Source organism: Myotis yumanensis, unplaced genomic scaffold, assembly GCF_028538775.1.
Source record: "Myotis yumanensis isolate MYYU_CA2020_CCGP unplaced genomic scaffold, mMyoYum1.0.hap1 SCAF_16, whole genome shotgun sequence".
NCBI lineage: Eukaryota > Metazoa > Chordata > Mammalia > Chiroptera > Vespertilionidae > Myotis > Myotis yumanensis.
Window position 1 is genome coordinate 37,915,808 of NW_027223767.1, and position 13,334 is coordinate 37,929,141.

Here is a 13,334-nt window from a genome sequence, read left to right on the forward strand (position 1 = left end):
TTACAGCATGGACACCGGTGTGCGGCCCGTTCCCCCTGTCCCCTTGCTTTTGTCTCCCCATTGTTAATACTAACCCCTGACCTTTGAACTGAGAATGCCTGCCCAAAGCATTGGCTCTCATACCCTCAGCAGCAAACTTTGGAAACTATCACTGTCCCCGTGGGACAGAGGCATGCCCACGGAAAGAGCCGCGCAGGGCACTCGGTGCCCACGGGGAGCCCACACCTCCTGCTTGCAGAGCTTCGCCCGACCTCTGATCAGCAACTAAAGCAGGTCCTTCCAAGCAGGGCCTCATCTCTCCTTGACCTAGAGCAGAGTGGGGAGAGCAGGCCAAGGACCTCTGGAGGTTCAGCCTTGAGGTGGTGCTGCAGACACAACAAGGGGTGAGGATCTCTGGAGGCAGGGGCGGGGCGAAGTAGGTGATATCTAGTCCCGAGACCAGAGCCTCTCCCACACGCTCTCCCCATGGACCGCACAGTGGTGCTCATCACCGGCTGCTCCTCGGGCATCGGCCTGCACCTGGCCCTGCGTCTGGCGGCAGACCCTTCCCGGAGCTTCAAAGGTATCTGAGGGGGTTGGGACGGGAGCAGCCCTGGTCCCAGGGCACCTCGGTAAGTTAAGCAGGACGTCAGGTCCTCGTCTTGTCCCCAACCTCCAGTGTATGCCACTCTACGGGACCTGAGCACGCAGGGCCCGCTGTGGGAGGCCGCCGGGTCCCACGGGTGCCCGCCCGGCTCCCTGAAGACGTTGCAGCTGGACGTGCAGGACGCAGATTCCGTGGCTGCTGCCAGGGCACGTGTGACTGAGGGCCGCGTGGACGTGCTGGGTGAGCCTCCCCAAAACATACAGGAGCCTTCTCTGTCCTGTGTCCAAACCAAGGTGTCCTGAGGCTCAGGGAACACGGGACCGGCCGGGACGGAGGGCAGTGCAGGGGGCACAAGCGGTCGAACCTCTCCCCACAGTGTGCAACGCGGGCCGGGGCCTGCTCGGGCCCATCGAGGTGCACTCGGCGGAGGCCGTGGGCTCTGTGCTGGACGTGAACTTGGTCGGGATGGTGCAGATGCTTCAGGCCTTCCTGCCCGACATGAAGCGCCGCCGCTCAGGACGCATATTGGTGACTGGGAGCATGGGAGGCCTGATGGGTGAGTGGGGTGAGTGGAGGGGGGCTGGGCCCGACACCAGGCGCCCCAGCGGGCTTTCCTGGGACGCGCTCCCATCTGAGTCTCAGCGGCCTCATCTCCCCTCAAAGGGCTGCCCTTCAACGCTGTTTACTGTGCCAGCAAGTTTGCCATCGAAGGTTTATGCGAGAGTCTGGCGGTGCTGCTGCCCCCCTTCGGGATCCAGTGAGTCCCCGCCCACCCATGGAACCCTCTGACCCTGACTTTAAAAACTCCCACACCCCGTCTCCGTGGAGCTGCGCCCAGGCGTTCTCCCTGCCCTTCCCTACTGCGGCCCGTATCTGTGTGTGCCAGGCACTGTACTGGGCCCATGCCTGTGACCTACCTGGTGAGGTGTCTGTTATTATTGGGAAGCTTAGGCCAGAGAGATGAGCTGACTGCCCCAAGGTCACACAGCACGTGACCCAGCCAAGTTCAAATTCTGATGCATCCCAGCCAAGCTGGAATTCTGACGCCAGAGTCGCTCTGAGACCCTCGGGTGGAAGTGGGAGCGCTTTTCGGGCAAAGAGCCGCTTGCAAGCGCTCTGGTTAGCTTTATGCGCCCGTCACCCGCCAGTGCGCAGACCCCTCCTACCCTCCCTCCTGGCGGTGCGCGGGGACTGGGGGCTGGGGCTGGGGCTGGGGGTCAGGTGGGGCTCTGTTCTCACCGGCTCCCAGCCGACTCGCCGCTCTCGGGTCGCAGTGTGAGCCTCATCGAGTGCGGCCCGGTGCGCACCGCCTTCCAGGGGAAAGTCCAGGACGGCCTCGACGCGGCGCTGGACAGTGCAGATGCCCAAACCCGAGACCTTTTCTCCCAATACCAGCGCCACTTCGAGCAGGTCTTCCGCGAAGCGGCGCAGGACCCAGAGGAGGTGACAGAGGTGGGTGCCAGGCCGGGCTCCGGGAGCGGGCGGCCCTCGAGTCCTCGCCCCCAGCCCCAGCCCAGTCCCAGCTTCCTCTCCGCACCCCGCAGGTCTTCCTCGTCGCGCTGCGCGCCCCGCAGCCAGCCCTGCGCTACTTCGCCTCCGAGCGCATCCTGCCCCTGGTGCGGCTGCGCCTCGCCGACCCCAGCGGCTGCAGCTACGTGGCTGCCATGCGCCGCGCAGTGTTCGGCGACAAGCCCGCCGAGGGTCCGGAAGGTGCTCAGGCGGAGCCTGGAGCCGGAGAACTAGGGCGCCCTGAGTCCAGCGCGCCTCCAGCTGCCCCGAAATAAAGGCCCGGTCCCATGGTCTCCCTCTCTCTCCTTTGCGAGCCCAGGCAGGTGGGGTTCTGGGGAGCGGAGGGGGACTGCACTGCGCCGGCTGGTGCCGCAGGCGGGCGCGGGCGTGTTGTGAGCCCGGGTTACCCCGGCCTGGAAACCTCCCGGAACGAGGAAAGCGCTGGCCAGGGTCGCGCCTCAGTGGTAGGAGTTAGGCAGCCTGGACGGGGAGAAAGCCGGGCTGTGGCTTGGCCCCCACTAGTCATGGGACGCCAGGCAAGTTTTTTACCGTCTCTGAGTCTGTTTTCTTATCTGTAAAATGGCTATGATTCCTGTGTCGTGGATCATAGTAAGACTTAATGAGATAATGCCTGAAAGTGCTGGTAGAGAGGTCTTCATAGCAGGTCTGGTACTTGTATTCCCATGTGGAAACCAGATGTGTAGAGAAACAGGCCAAATGAATTAAAAGGAGACAGCCCCACTCACCCTCCGGGTGCCCCCGGCCCTCAGAAACTCAGCAGGAGCAGCTCCTCCAGCCAGGCCTGGCTGTTCTGCCCAGTGGTCTGTCCTCCTTCCTGAGGCCGGAGGCAGGAGCCACTTCCTCCAGGTTGGGTGCTGGAGGAGGGTGAACAGACAGAAACTAGGTGAGGAGGTTGCAGGCAGAGGAAAGGGGCAGGGTGCCCTGGAGGGGATGGGAGTGGGGGACAGACCAGGAGGGGGCTTGGCTGCAGAGCCTGGAAGAGGGAATAGGGGGGACCCGGCCACCTGCCAGGGTTCTGGGAGCTTTATAGGGGACTTTGGGGGAAGGAGGCGTTGCATCCTGACCTGCCCCTACCTCCAGGTAAGGATCTGCTCTGGGCCTCTGGACTGCCTGCTGCTTCTGCTCCTGGGAGAAGGTTCCAGAAGGAGCCTCAGCCACCTGTCCCTACCCCTCTCCCTGCCCTGCTGGCCCAAATGGGTCTGCTGTCCCGGCAGCATCCAGGAAGGCCACAGGAAAGGGTCAGGGCCAAGGTGGCACGCAGCTCTGAGGAGTGGGGCCTGTTCTCTTTGCACGTGTGTGTGAGTGTGTGTGTATGTGCAGGTGCTCACAAGGTCACAGTGTGGGGACCACTCTCCCCCCTATATCCATACACTTAATAATCCTAAGAAGTCCTGTAACTGAGCCCCTTTTAATGCTCATAGTATTTTTGGTGACTAGAATTGAATAATTTAATTCTTAATTAGGTCTTTGTTCAAATGTTAACCATTCTTCTTGGTCAACCCCTTTAGTTCTCAGGAATGTAGTAATAAGTTGCTGATGTGATATCTCTTTGCCATGCAGGAGATCACTTCAGAGGCAGGAAGATAATTTATGAGTTTGTTTTGCTGAAGGAAAGAATATCTTCAAGGTAGCTATAACCAGCTGGAGTCTGATACAGGAAAATGTTATCTGTGACTAAAGAAACACAGACTTCTCTCAGTTCCCTAAAACTCCCCCTCCATTACTCCCTAGCCACATAAAAACTCCCTACTTTTTTGCTTTTGGTGAGAGATGGATTTGAGAGATCTTGTTCTCCCATCCTCTCAATTTTGTCAAATCAAATAAAACTTCCTCTGTCTCCAGCACGAAGTCTCAATGTTTTGGCCTACTAGTGCATGGACTAAGGTAATTTCCAAATATGCCTTAAAGATTGAGAGTACATGGCCCTTGTTGGTTTGGCTCGGTGGATAGAGCGTCGGCCTGTGGACTGTAGGGTCCCAGGTTCGATTCCAGTCAAGGGCACATGCCCGGGTTACAGGCTCCATACCCAGTAGGGAGCGTGCATGAGGCAACCGATCAATGATTCTCATCATTGATGTTTCTATCTCTCCCTTCCTTTCTGAAATCAATATATATATATATATATATATATATATATATATATATATATATTTTAAAAGATTGAAGGTACATGAACCTGAATTTTGGGGAGGTGATTCAGTAACAGTCCTATGACTTCAAATACCATTTACACGCTGATGATCCCCCTAAACAAAAAACTCCACATATCTCCAACTCCATTGTCCCCCCAAAACTCCAGGCTTATGTATCTCCAACTGTCTGCTCAACATCTTGGTGCCTAATAAACTTAATGTGTTGCAAAGCCCATTTCTGATTTCCAGCCCTCCCAGTCTCCCTTACTTCCGTATATGCCCGTTCCATGCTTCCGTTGCTCAGTCCAAAAACCTTAGATACTCCTTGACTCCAGTCTCCCCCCGCCCCCCCGCCTCTTTCTCTCTCTCATCCCTCAACCAATCCAGAAAACACTGACAGCTCTACCTTCACTCTTTAAGGCATATTTGGAAATTACCTTAGTCCATGTACTATCATCTCTCCTGGATTTTGCCATCGCTTCCTAACTGGTTTCTCCGATCCCACCCTTGCCTGCCAACAGCAGCGTTTCCCCACTGCAGCCAGACTTTTAAAAAGAAAGTCTGATCATTTCATGTCTCCACTCAAAACACCAGCTGTGGCTTCCTTTCCCAGTGAAACCTCAGGTTTTCCCCCCAAGGCCTCCCTCCTTTTTTACTTTCTTACTACTCTCCCTCATCTGAACTAGCTCAACTGCCTTCTGCCCCAGGGCCTTTGAACTATCTGTGTCTTCTGTATGGTTCACTTGCTTTCAGGTTTTGCTGCTTTTGTGGATGGTCCTACCTATCTAAAATAGCATTCCCTCCCTCCGCTATAGTCCCCTGGCCCTGTTTTATTTTTCTTCATAGCACTTATCACCACTAGATGTGTTATAAATTTATTTGCCTTATTGACTGTATTGTTATAGATTTATTTATAGCCTTCACATAAATCCATCCCAAGACACGGGAATCTAAGACACTTGTCCCACGATGACTCAGCATGGATATCGACGTCACTTCCAGGTGCTGGGGAGGACTGGAGCGCTTGGCTTTCATTTCTGCAGTAAGTGTGGCCTTCACGGACCAGAGTGTAGATGGCCTGAATTATTCCCACTTCCCTAAGAAGTTGCTGCACCTTCTCTATAGATTTCCAGGGTCCCCTGTTCCCAGGGAGATCCCCCTCATTGGGCCAAGCCCCTGCAGGCTAGAATAATCCAATCCACATGGGAGTGAGTACCTTGAAACCGCCCCCCCCCCCCCCCCCCCCCCCCCCCCCCGCCGCCCCAAGTGCTATGTAGGCGCTATTGGAGGCAGGGTGTGTGGTGATGTAGCTCATTTTCTCCATTTCCTGCCTGGTTAGAGGAATGCTATTGCTTCCTCCTCCCATCCCACAGAGGCACTAGCGATGCCCAGATACCTTCCCTGGCCTTTTGCTGGAACTTAGCAACTATATCAATAAACTCATGGAGAGTATATTCTCACACCAAGAAATTTTCTTGAATTGGGAACTGCCCCACCAGCTGGGGTTACCATTGCTGGGGTTTCGCTTTTCTTTGTATTAGGGGTTGGATGGCATGGGCCGCTTTGTCCACTTCACTGTTGATCACCACCATATCCTCGTCCTCCCTCTCTTCACTTTCCCAGGGATCCCACCTCTTAGCATCCCATTCAGGCATTGTCGCAAGCACTCGGGCCTTAGTCGGAGGCAGCTTGTGCGCTCCTAGCTCTGCAAAACAGCATGCCACCGTACCCAACCTGTGGTCCTGCTCTCCCACCTGTCTACCCGCCGAAGCGAGCAGAGCTGTGAGCCACTGCATGTCCTTTCTAACCTCAGCTCTTCCTACTTCCTAATCCAAGCTCCAGCCTCCCGTTGGGCATGGGTGGCCAAGGTGCCCACAGTGGAGGCCAGCCCACAGCAGCAGCCATTGGGCTCCCTCCTTTGCTGCAGGGCATGATGCACAGCTCCCCCAACAAGCACATTAGACCTGCTGGTGTTGGGAGCATCACGTGATGGCCCACAAGCATCTACCGCAGTGGTTCTCAACCTTGGCTGCACATTAGAATCACCTGGGAATCTTTTTTAAATCCTGATTTCCGGCCTCATCCTCCGGAAATTCTGTTTCTTTGTTATGGGGTGAGGCCACAGCATTAGTAATAAAGAAACAGAATTTCCTGGAGGATTGTTGTAATGTACCCCGGGAATCACAGAAAGACGCCTCAAGAAGTCGAATTAAAGAGTCACATTTAGCTGAAACCGGTTTGGCTCAGTGGATAGAGCGTCGGCTTGCGGACTGAAAGGTCCCAGGTTCAATTCTGGTCAAGGGCATGTACCTGGGTTGCGGGCACATCCCCAGTGGGAGATGTGCAGGAGGCAGCTGATCGATGTTTCTCTCTCATCGATGTTTCTAACTATCTCTCTCCCTTCCTCTCTGTAAAAAATCAATAAAAAATATATATTAAAAAAAAATAAAGAGTCACATTTATTGCAAACCGGGATAATGAGGGGCCATTTTGCTTTCCCAAATCTCATTGTGATAAGATGGTGGCAAAACCAGAATTATATAGGCAAAGATCACAAAGGTATTGATTACATCTCAAGGTTTGGAATGAGGAACCTGCTTTGCAAAAAAAAGCAGTTTACAGAAGCAGAAGCAGCATGTTATCTAAATTACAGTTTTGGGTCTCCGGAACACTGAATTGACAGAAACACATTATCTAGAGCCCTCGGGTCTGGAATGAGGAACCTGGTCAGACTTAAGCATGTTATCTAAATTACAGTTTTGGGTCTCCAGAACACTGAGTCAACAGGGACACGTTAACTGGAGCCCTCTGACCTTGGGATAACTGTGCTGTCCTTCCCAGGTAAAGGAAAATGTGCTTCCTAAGACCAGTATGACCACAACCAATGGGATATTCACAGTACAATCAATAGGGTATTCAATCGAATGGGATGATTTATATAATTCAGAAAATCAAAATAACTTTTCTATTGTTAAACAAAGCAAATAAGTACAGAAGCCAAACATCAGGGTTAGAGTTAAACTATAGTTTCTACCTGAGATGATTGCTGCCATACTTCAGGATGAGGCCCAGAAATCAGGATTTTAAAAAGATTCCCAGGTGATTCTAATGTGCAGCCAAGGTTGAGAACCACTGATCTACCGTATAGACCACCCTTCCCCTTGCGGAGGCCAATGTCCTACCTGCGTCCCCCCAGCAGATGCCTCTTTCCCAAGGCCCATTTCTCCCGTCTCCTAGGTGGCTTGCCAATGTGTGGTTTACAACCGGGGGAGTTCCCGGGTGGACTCTGAAACTGCTGCCCTGTGCACAGAGGGTGAAGGGAGAGGGAGCCCACGCCAGATTAGCAGGTAGCAGGGTTTTGTTTTCTTTTTTTAAATATATTTTATTGATTTTTTTACAGAGAGGAAGGGAGAGGGATAGAGAGTTAGAAATATCGATGAGAGAGAAACATCGATCAGCTGCCTCTTGCACACCCCCTACTGGGGATGTGCCCTTGACCAGAATTGAACCTGGGACCCTTGGGTCCGCAGGCCTACGCTCTATCCACTGAGCCAAACCGGCTAGGGCTGTTTTCTAATTTTGTTTTTCAATTACCGTTTACACCCGTATTATTTTGTATCCGTTTCAGGTGTACAGCAGAGTGGTTAGGGGGCAGGTTTAATGAACAAGAAGAGAACATCCAAGGCTTGTCCGGGGCAGACACAAGACGAGTCCATCTCTGCATCCGCCCACCAGAATCTTAAGTCTGTACGGAGCTCTAGCTGGGTTCCGCCATCGCGGCGCAACAACACATTGCCTCCTCAAGGCTCCGTCCTCGAAGACCGCCCCCCCTGTGCGAAGGGTGCGCAGAGCATACATGCCAAGGACGGAGAGGGGTGAGGATCCAGGAACACTGAGCCCTAAGTTAAGCGCTACCCTGTGACCCCCGCCCCAACTCCGTCCCCGTAACTTATTAAGAGAGAAAGCCAGGTCCCTAAACCGGTTTGGCTCAGTGGATAGAGCGTCGGCCTGCAGACTGAAGGGTTCCGGGTTCGATTCCGGTCAAGGGCATGTACGTTGGTTGCAGGCACATCCCAGGGGTGGGGAGGGTGGGGGGTGGGAGGAGGTAGGGGGGCTGTGCAGGAGGAAGCTGATCGATGTTTCTCATGGATGTTTCTACCTCTCTATCCCTCCCCCTTCCTCTCTGTAAAAAATCAATAAAATATATATTTTTAAAAAGTGACACCTCTTCACTTTAAAAAAGAAAGAAAGAAAGCCAGGTGTTCAGCCTCTGTAATTGTCTCCTGGATAACCCGGCTGAAGCCAATCTTTCTCGCATGGTAGCCGGGAAACGGGCTGGCCTTCCAGCTAGCCTCGCCCCCCTGCATACAGGCCCCCAGGGCCTCAAATCTCGGCCCCGCCCTATGAGAAATCTCGCGAGAATCCAGGGCGGGACAGAAATAGAGACTTTTGGCCTTTCCCGGATTCCGTAGCTCAGAGTCGCCCTTCTTAGCTAGTGCTTCCGGGTTGCATCTCGGGAAAGCGTCAGTGGTACTGCCAGTGGAACCAGACCCCGGGGGTACCAGTAAGTACGAGACCGAACCGAGCCCGAGTGCCTGCCTTTAGTCCCCTCCTTTGAGTCCTTGAAGGCCCTGGTACAGCTTAGCAGGAGGCCCCAGAATTTCTGCATCCCCCGCCCTATGACTCAGGGGCTCATGTCTAGTTTCCTCTCCCGGGATTTTGATTCAGTTCAGCGAGCTCACCGCCCCGTCTGAGAGAGGAGGAAACCGAGTCCTAGAGCACAGCCCCGAGGCGCGGTGTACCAGGCCCCGTCCCCTCCCCCGGTTCCTGTCGGTTGGCACGGACCCTCTATGTCCCCTGTCTTGGGTCCAAGGCCCCGTACAGACATCCCCCTCGGGCACATCCCCCTCAGTCACCCTCTGCTGGTCTCCCTGACTGTCCGCAGGCCTGGGCAGCATGGCTTTATTCCGGTCGGGCCTCCTGGTGCTGACGACGCCGCTGGCCTCCCTGGCCACTCGCCTGGCCCCTATCCTGACCTCTGCGGCCCGGCTCGTGAACGACACGCTCTATGTACACTTGCAGCCGGGCATGAGCCTGGAGGGCCCGGCTCAGCCCCTGTCCACCCCCGTGCAGGCCACATTTGAGGTTCTGGATTTCATCTCTCACTTCTACGCTGGCGCCAACGTGCACCCGCACCTGGACATCAGGATTCTGCTCACCAACATCCGAACCAAGAGCGCCTTTCTCCCTCCCCTGGCCAGCTCCGTCCAGAATCTGGCCCACCCGCCGGAGGTGGTGCTGACTGACTTCCAGACCCTGGATGGAAGCCAGTACAACCCGGTGAAGCAACAGCTAGAGCGTTACGCCACCAGCTGTTATAGTTGTTGTCCGCAACTTACTTCAGTGCTGCTCTACCCTGAGTATGAGCACGGAGAACTGCCTGTGGAGGTCTCCTTACCCTCCACCATCAGGCCATCCTCCCCCGTGGCCAGATCTCCAAAGCAGCCGGTGCGTGGCTACCGTCGCGGGGCTGTGGGGGGCACGTTTGACCGCCTGCACAACGCCCACAAGGTGTTGCTCAGTGTCGCCTGCGTCCTGGCCCAGGAGCAGCTTGTGGTGGGAGTAGCAGACAAAGACCTCTTGAAGAGTGAGTGGGGGAAACACCGGATTAGGGTGGTGGAGGACCCCAAAACTCCTTTCTTTTTTTAAGTAGATTTTTATTGATTTCAGAGAGAAAGGAAGAGGGAGAGAGAGAGAGAGAGAAACACCCATGATGAGAGAGAATCATGGATCGGCTGCCTCCTGCAAGTTCTGCACTGGGGATCGAGCCCGCACCTGGGCATGTGCCCTTGACCAGATTCGAACCTGGGGCCTTTCAGTTCGCAGGCCGATGCTCTATCCACTGAGCAAAACTGGCTAGGGCCCCCAAACTCCTTGTAATGTGCCAGTGGTACCAAGGCTGAGAAAGGGTAGGGCCATCCATTACTTTCTACCCCTCCCGAATGTCACACAAGTGCCGGGCACTCAGTTGGTATTAAGGAAACGTTGTTAAATGAGTAAAAGCAGCCTTTTCTCAATGTGTAATCTGGTCACCACTCAATCAGAAATCCCCCCCTCCACCCCAAACATGGAACCAAGGAGTCTGCATTTTTTTTTTTTAAATATATTTTATTGATTTTTTTTTACAGAGAGGAAGGGAGAGAGATAGAGTCAGAAGCATCGATGAGAGAGAAACATCGATCAGCCGCCTCCTGCACTTCCCCCACCAGGGATGTGCCTGCAACCCAGGTACATGCCCTTGACCTGAATTGAACCTCGGACCTGTCAGTCCGCAGGCTGATGCTCTGTCCACTGAGCCAAACCGGTTTCGGCAGGAGTCTGCATTTTTAACAAATCCTTGAATGCCTCTGTCTGGCTCTGACGCCCACTGGCACTGCTAGTTCTCTGGACACACGCCAGCCCTTGCGCTGACGATTGTGCTTGCCTGCTGCCTGCCCCTCATAGTTTTCCCATCACAGACCACATCCCAGGTTAGCCCTTTCTTCCTGCCACCCACCTTTGGAGATAGGGTGCTTAGGGGCACCTTTCCCCAAACTGGTCCATCCTCTTCCTCCCCAATAAAAAGATCTCACTGTTCTGGGCTCCTTCCTCAGGCAAGTTGCTCCCAGAGCTGCTCCAATCCTACGCAGAACGTGTGGAACATCTGAGTGAGTTCCTGGTGGACATCAAGCCCTCCTTGGCTTTTGATATCATCCCCCTGCTGGACCCCTATGGGCCCGCTGGCTCTGACCCCTCCCTGGAGTTCCTGGTGGTCAGCGAGGAGACCTATCGTGGGGGGATGGCCGTCAACCGCTTCCGCCTTGAGAATGTAACCTGTGAGGGAGATTGGCAGAGGGAGCGGATGGGGATGGGGAAGGCTATTGTGGGGAGGGTGCTGTTGGAAGTACCATGACCCCAGAGGAGGGAAGAGGGGGCCCAGGGTGGTAGAAAGAGGCAAGGAGGAACTGGTTCCCAGGTTGTCTTCTGAGGCAAGCTCTACCTCTGGAGTAAGTAGGAGAGGATAAGGGGGCAAGTTGGTGTCAGGGTTTGCCCTTCATCTCACCCCTCTTTCCCTCTCCTCACTCCTCCTCCTTTACTTCAGGACCTGGAGGAGCTTGCCTTGTTCCAGATTCAGCTACTGCACGACCTAAGCCACAGGGAAAATGAAGAGGACAAAATCAGCTCCTCCAGCTCCCGCCAGCGAATGCTGGGAAACCTGCTCCGGCCTCCATATGTAAGCATGTCTTTCCTTCCCTCACCCTCTTGGATAGGCTGGAAATGCCAGAAGGTGGAGACCCTAGGATTCAGCCCAAACATGAGCCTGAGGACCCTAGTAACTAGGGTTCCTTTTATCTACCCCCAGGAGAGGTTTGAGCTCCCTCCTGGTCTCTACGTGATTGGGCTGACAGGCATAAGTGGCTCTGGAAAGAGCTCAGTAGCTCAGCGGCTGAAGGGCCTGGGGGCATATGTCATCGATTGTGACCAGCTGGGCCATCGGGCCTATGCCCCGGGTGGTCCTGCCTACCAGCCCGTGGTGCAAGCCTTTGGAACAGGTAATGACTGGAGAGGGCTGGAGGAAGCCTGAAGTGAGGAGATGGCCTAGTCTCCTTGCCCAATCCTCTGTCTCTGTCCTCTAGATATCCTCCATAAAGATGGCATTATCAACAGGAAGGTCCTGGGCAGCCGGGTTTTTGGAAACAAGGTAAATACGCACCTCTCCAAAGGTTCTCCACTGCAATAGACCCAGGGGTTGGGACCCAATGGACTTCTCTGGGCTGGCTCCATCTTCAAGGGGAGTAACCACTGCCCACTCCCTCCATCCTGCTTCTCAGAAGCACCTGAAGATGCTCACGGACATTGTGTGGCCGGTTATTGCAATGCTGGCCCGAGAGGAGATGGAGCTGGCTGTGGCTGAGGGTGAGTCAGAGGGATGTTGGGAGCGGCTGAGGGGCACAGTTAAGCAGATCCTTTCCCTGGGAGTTTTTCTACTCCAAGCCAGACCACCCACGTTCCCAGGGACCATGTTTCATTGACCCTCTGACTGGTAGCAAGTGATAGGGTCCTGCTGGTAGTGACTGGAGTCTCCCTACAGGAAAGCAGGTATGCGTGATTGAAGCTGCCATGCTACTTGAAGCCGGCTGGCAGAGCATGGTGCATGAGGTGTGGACCATTGTCGTCCCTGAGACTGAGGTATCTGGAGCCCACTGCCACCCCATCGCCATGGCAGACTACATCCTGCTCTGAGCCAGTTGGCTGACAAATGTCATGTCTGTACCCAGGCTATACGACGAATTCGGGAGAGGGATGGCCTCAGTGAGGCTGCAGCTCAAAGCCGGCTGCAGAACCAGATGAGTGGACAGCAGCTTGTGGACCAGAGCCACGTGGTGCTAAGCACCTTATGGGAGCCACATGTCACCCAGCTGCAGGTTGATGCCCAGGGAAAAGCTGGGTTGTTGGGAGGGAGTCCACAGTGAATGCCTACCTGACTGTCTTTTCCTCACAACATTCTGGTTGCCCAAAGGTGGAGAAAGCCTGGGCCCTCCTGCAGAAGCGCATAGCCAAGAAGCCATACTGATCATGAGTTTTCTGTGGGGCCAGATTGGCCCCTGGAGCTGACAAGAGATCATCCAGTGGTGAGGAGGAATGGGGGCTCCCATGCTCACCCTAGCTTGGGCCTAGAGGGCTCTGAGCTAAGCTGGGTGGGGCAGGGCCTGGTGGACACAAGAAGCCTACTCAGCTTGCAGGTGTTTGACCAACACTAAGGATGTGGCCCGTGGGGAACAGGCCCCTCTGGCATTCCAACCCCATTCTCGCCTACAGGTGTCTGTGATACCTAAGGCTAGTAGGGGAGAAAGGGGAGAAAGGGCAAACAATGGAACTTGTAACAGAATTAAAGGTCAATGTTTCCAGGTGCTGTCTGTATGGTGTCTGCTTCCTGCTCCAATGCCTCTAGGTAACTTTGGGATCCTTGAGCCACAAGTGCCGGACTCAGGCCTGAGCTGGAAGCCAGGAGTGCAGTGGTTAAGAGCATGGTCTTTGGAGCTATC

The 13,334-nt window shown here is 54.6% G+C and overlaps 2 protein-coding genes across 2 annotated transcripts; both read left to right on the top strand.

Annotated features, from left to right (window-relative positions):
• The first annotated feature begins 377 nt into the window (after positions 1-377).
• On the top strand, positions 378-2,372 carry HSD17B1 (hydroxysteroid 17-beta dehydrogenase 1). Its single transcript, XM_070394292.1, has 6 exons — positions 378-562; positions 659-826; positions 963-1,142; positions 1,250-1,343; positions 1,861-2,038; positions 2,131-2,372. The coding sequence occupies exons 1-6, from the start codon at positions 466-468 to the stop codon at positions 2,368-2,370; spliced, it is 957 nt and encodes a 318-aa protein (XP_070250393.1). The 5' UTR covers positions 378-465; the 3' UTR covers positions 2,371-2,372.
• A 6,364-nt stretch (positions 2,373-8,736) lies between these two features.
• COASY (Coenzyme A synthase) lies at positions 8,737-13,199 on the top strand. The gene is made up of 10 exons (XM_070394975.1): positions 8,737-8,812; positions 9,194-9,895; positions 10,902-11,116; positions 11,390-11,521; positions 11,651-11,840; positions 11,925-11,989; positions 12,120-12,204; positions 12,380-12,477; positions 12,567-12,713; positions 12,809-13,199. Exons 2-10 carry the CDS (start codon positions 9,205-9,207, stop codon positions 12,860-12,862), a joined length of 1,677 nt encoding a protein of 558 aa, XP_070251076.1. The 5' UTR covers positions 8,737-8,812; positions 9,194-9,204; the 3' UTR covers positions 12,863-13,199.
• Positions 13,200-13,334: the final 135 nt, after the last annotated feature.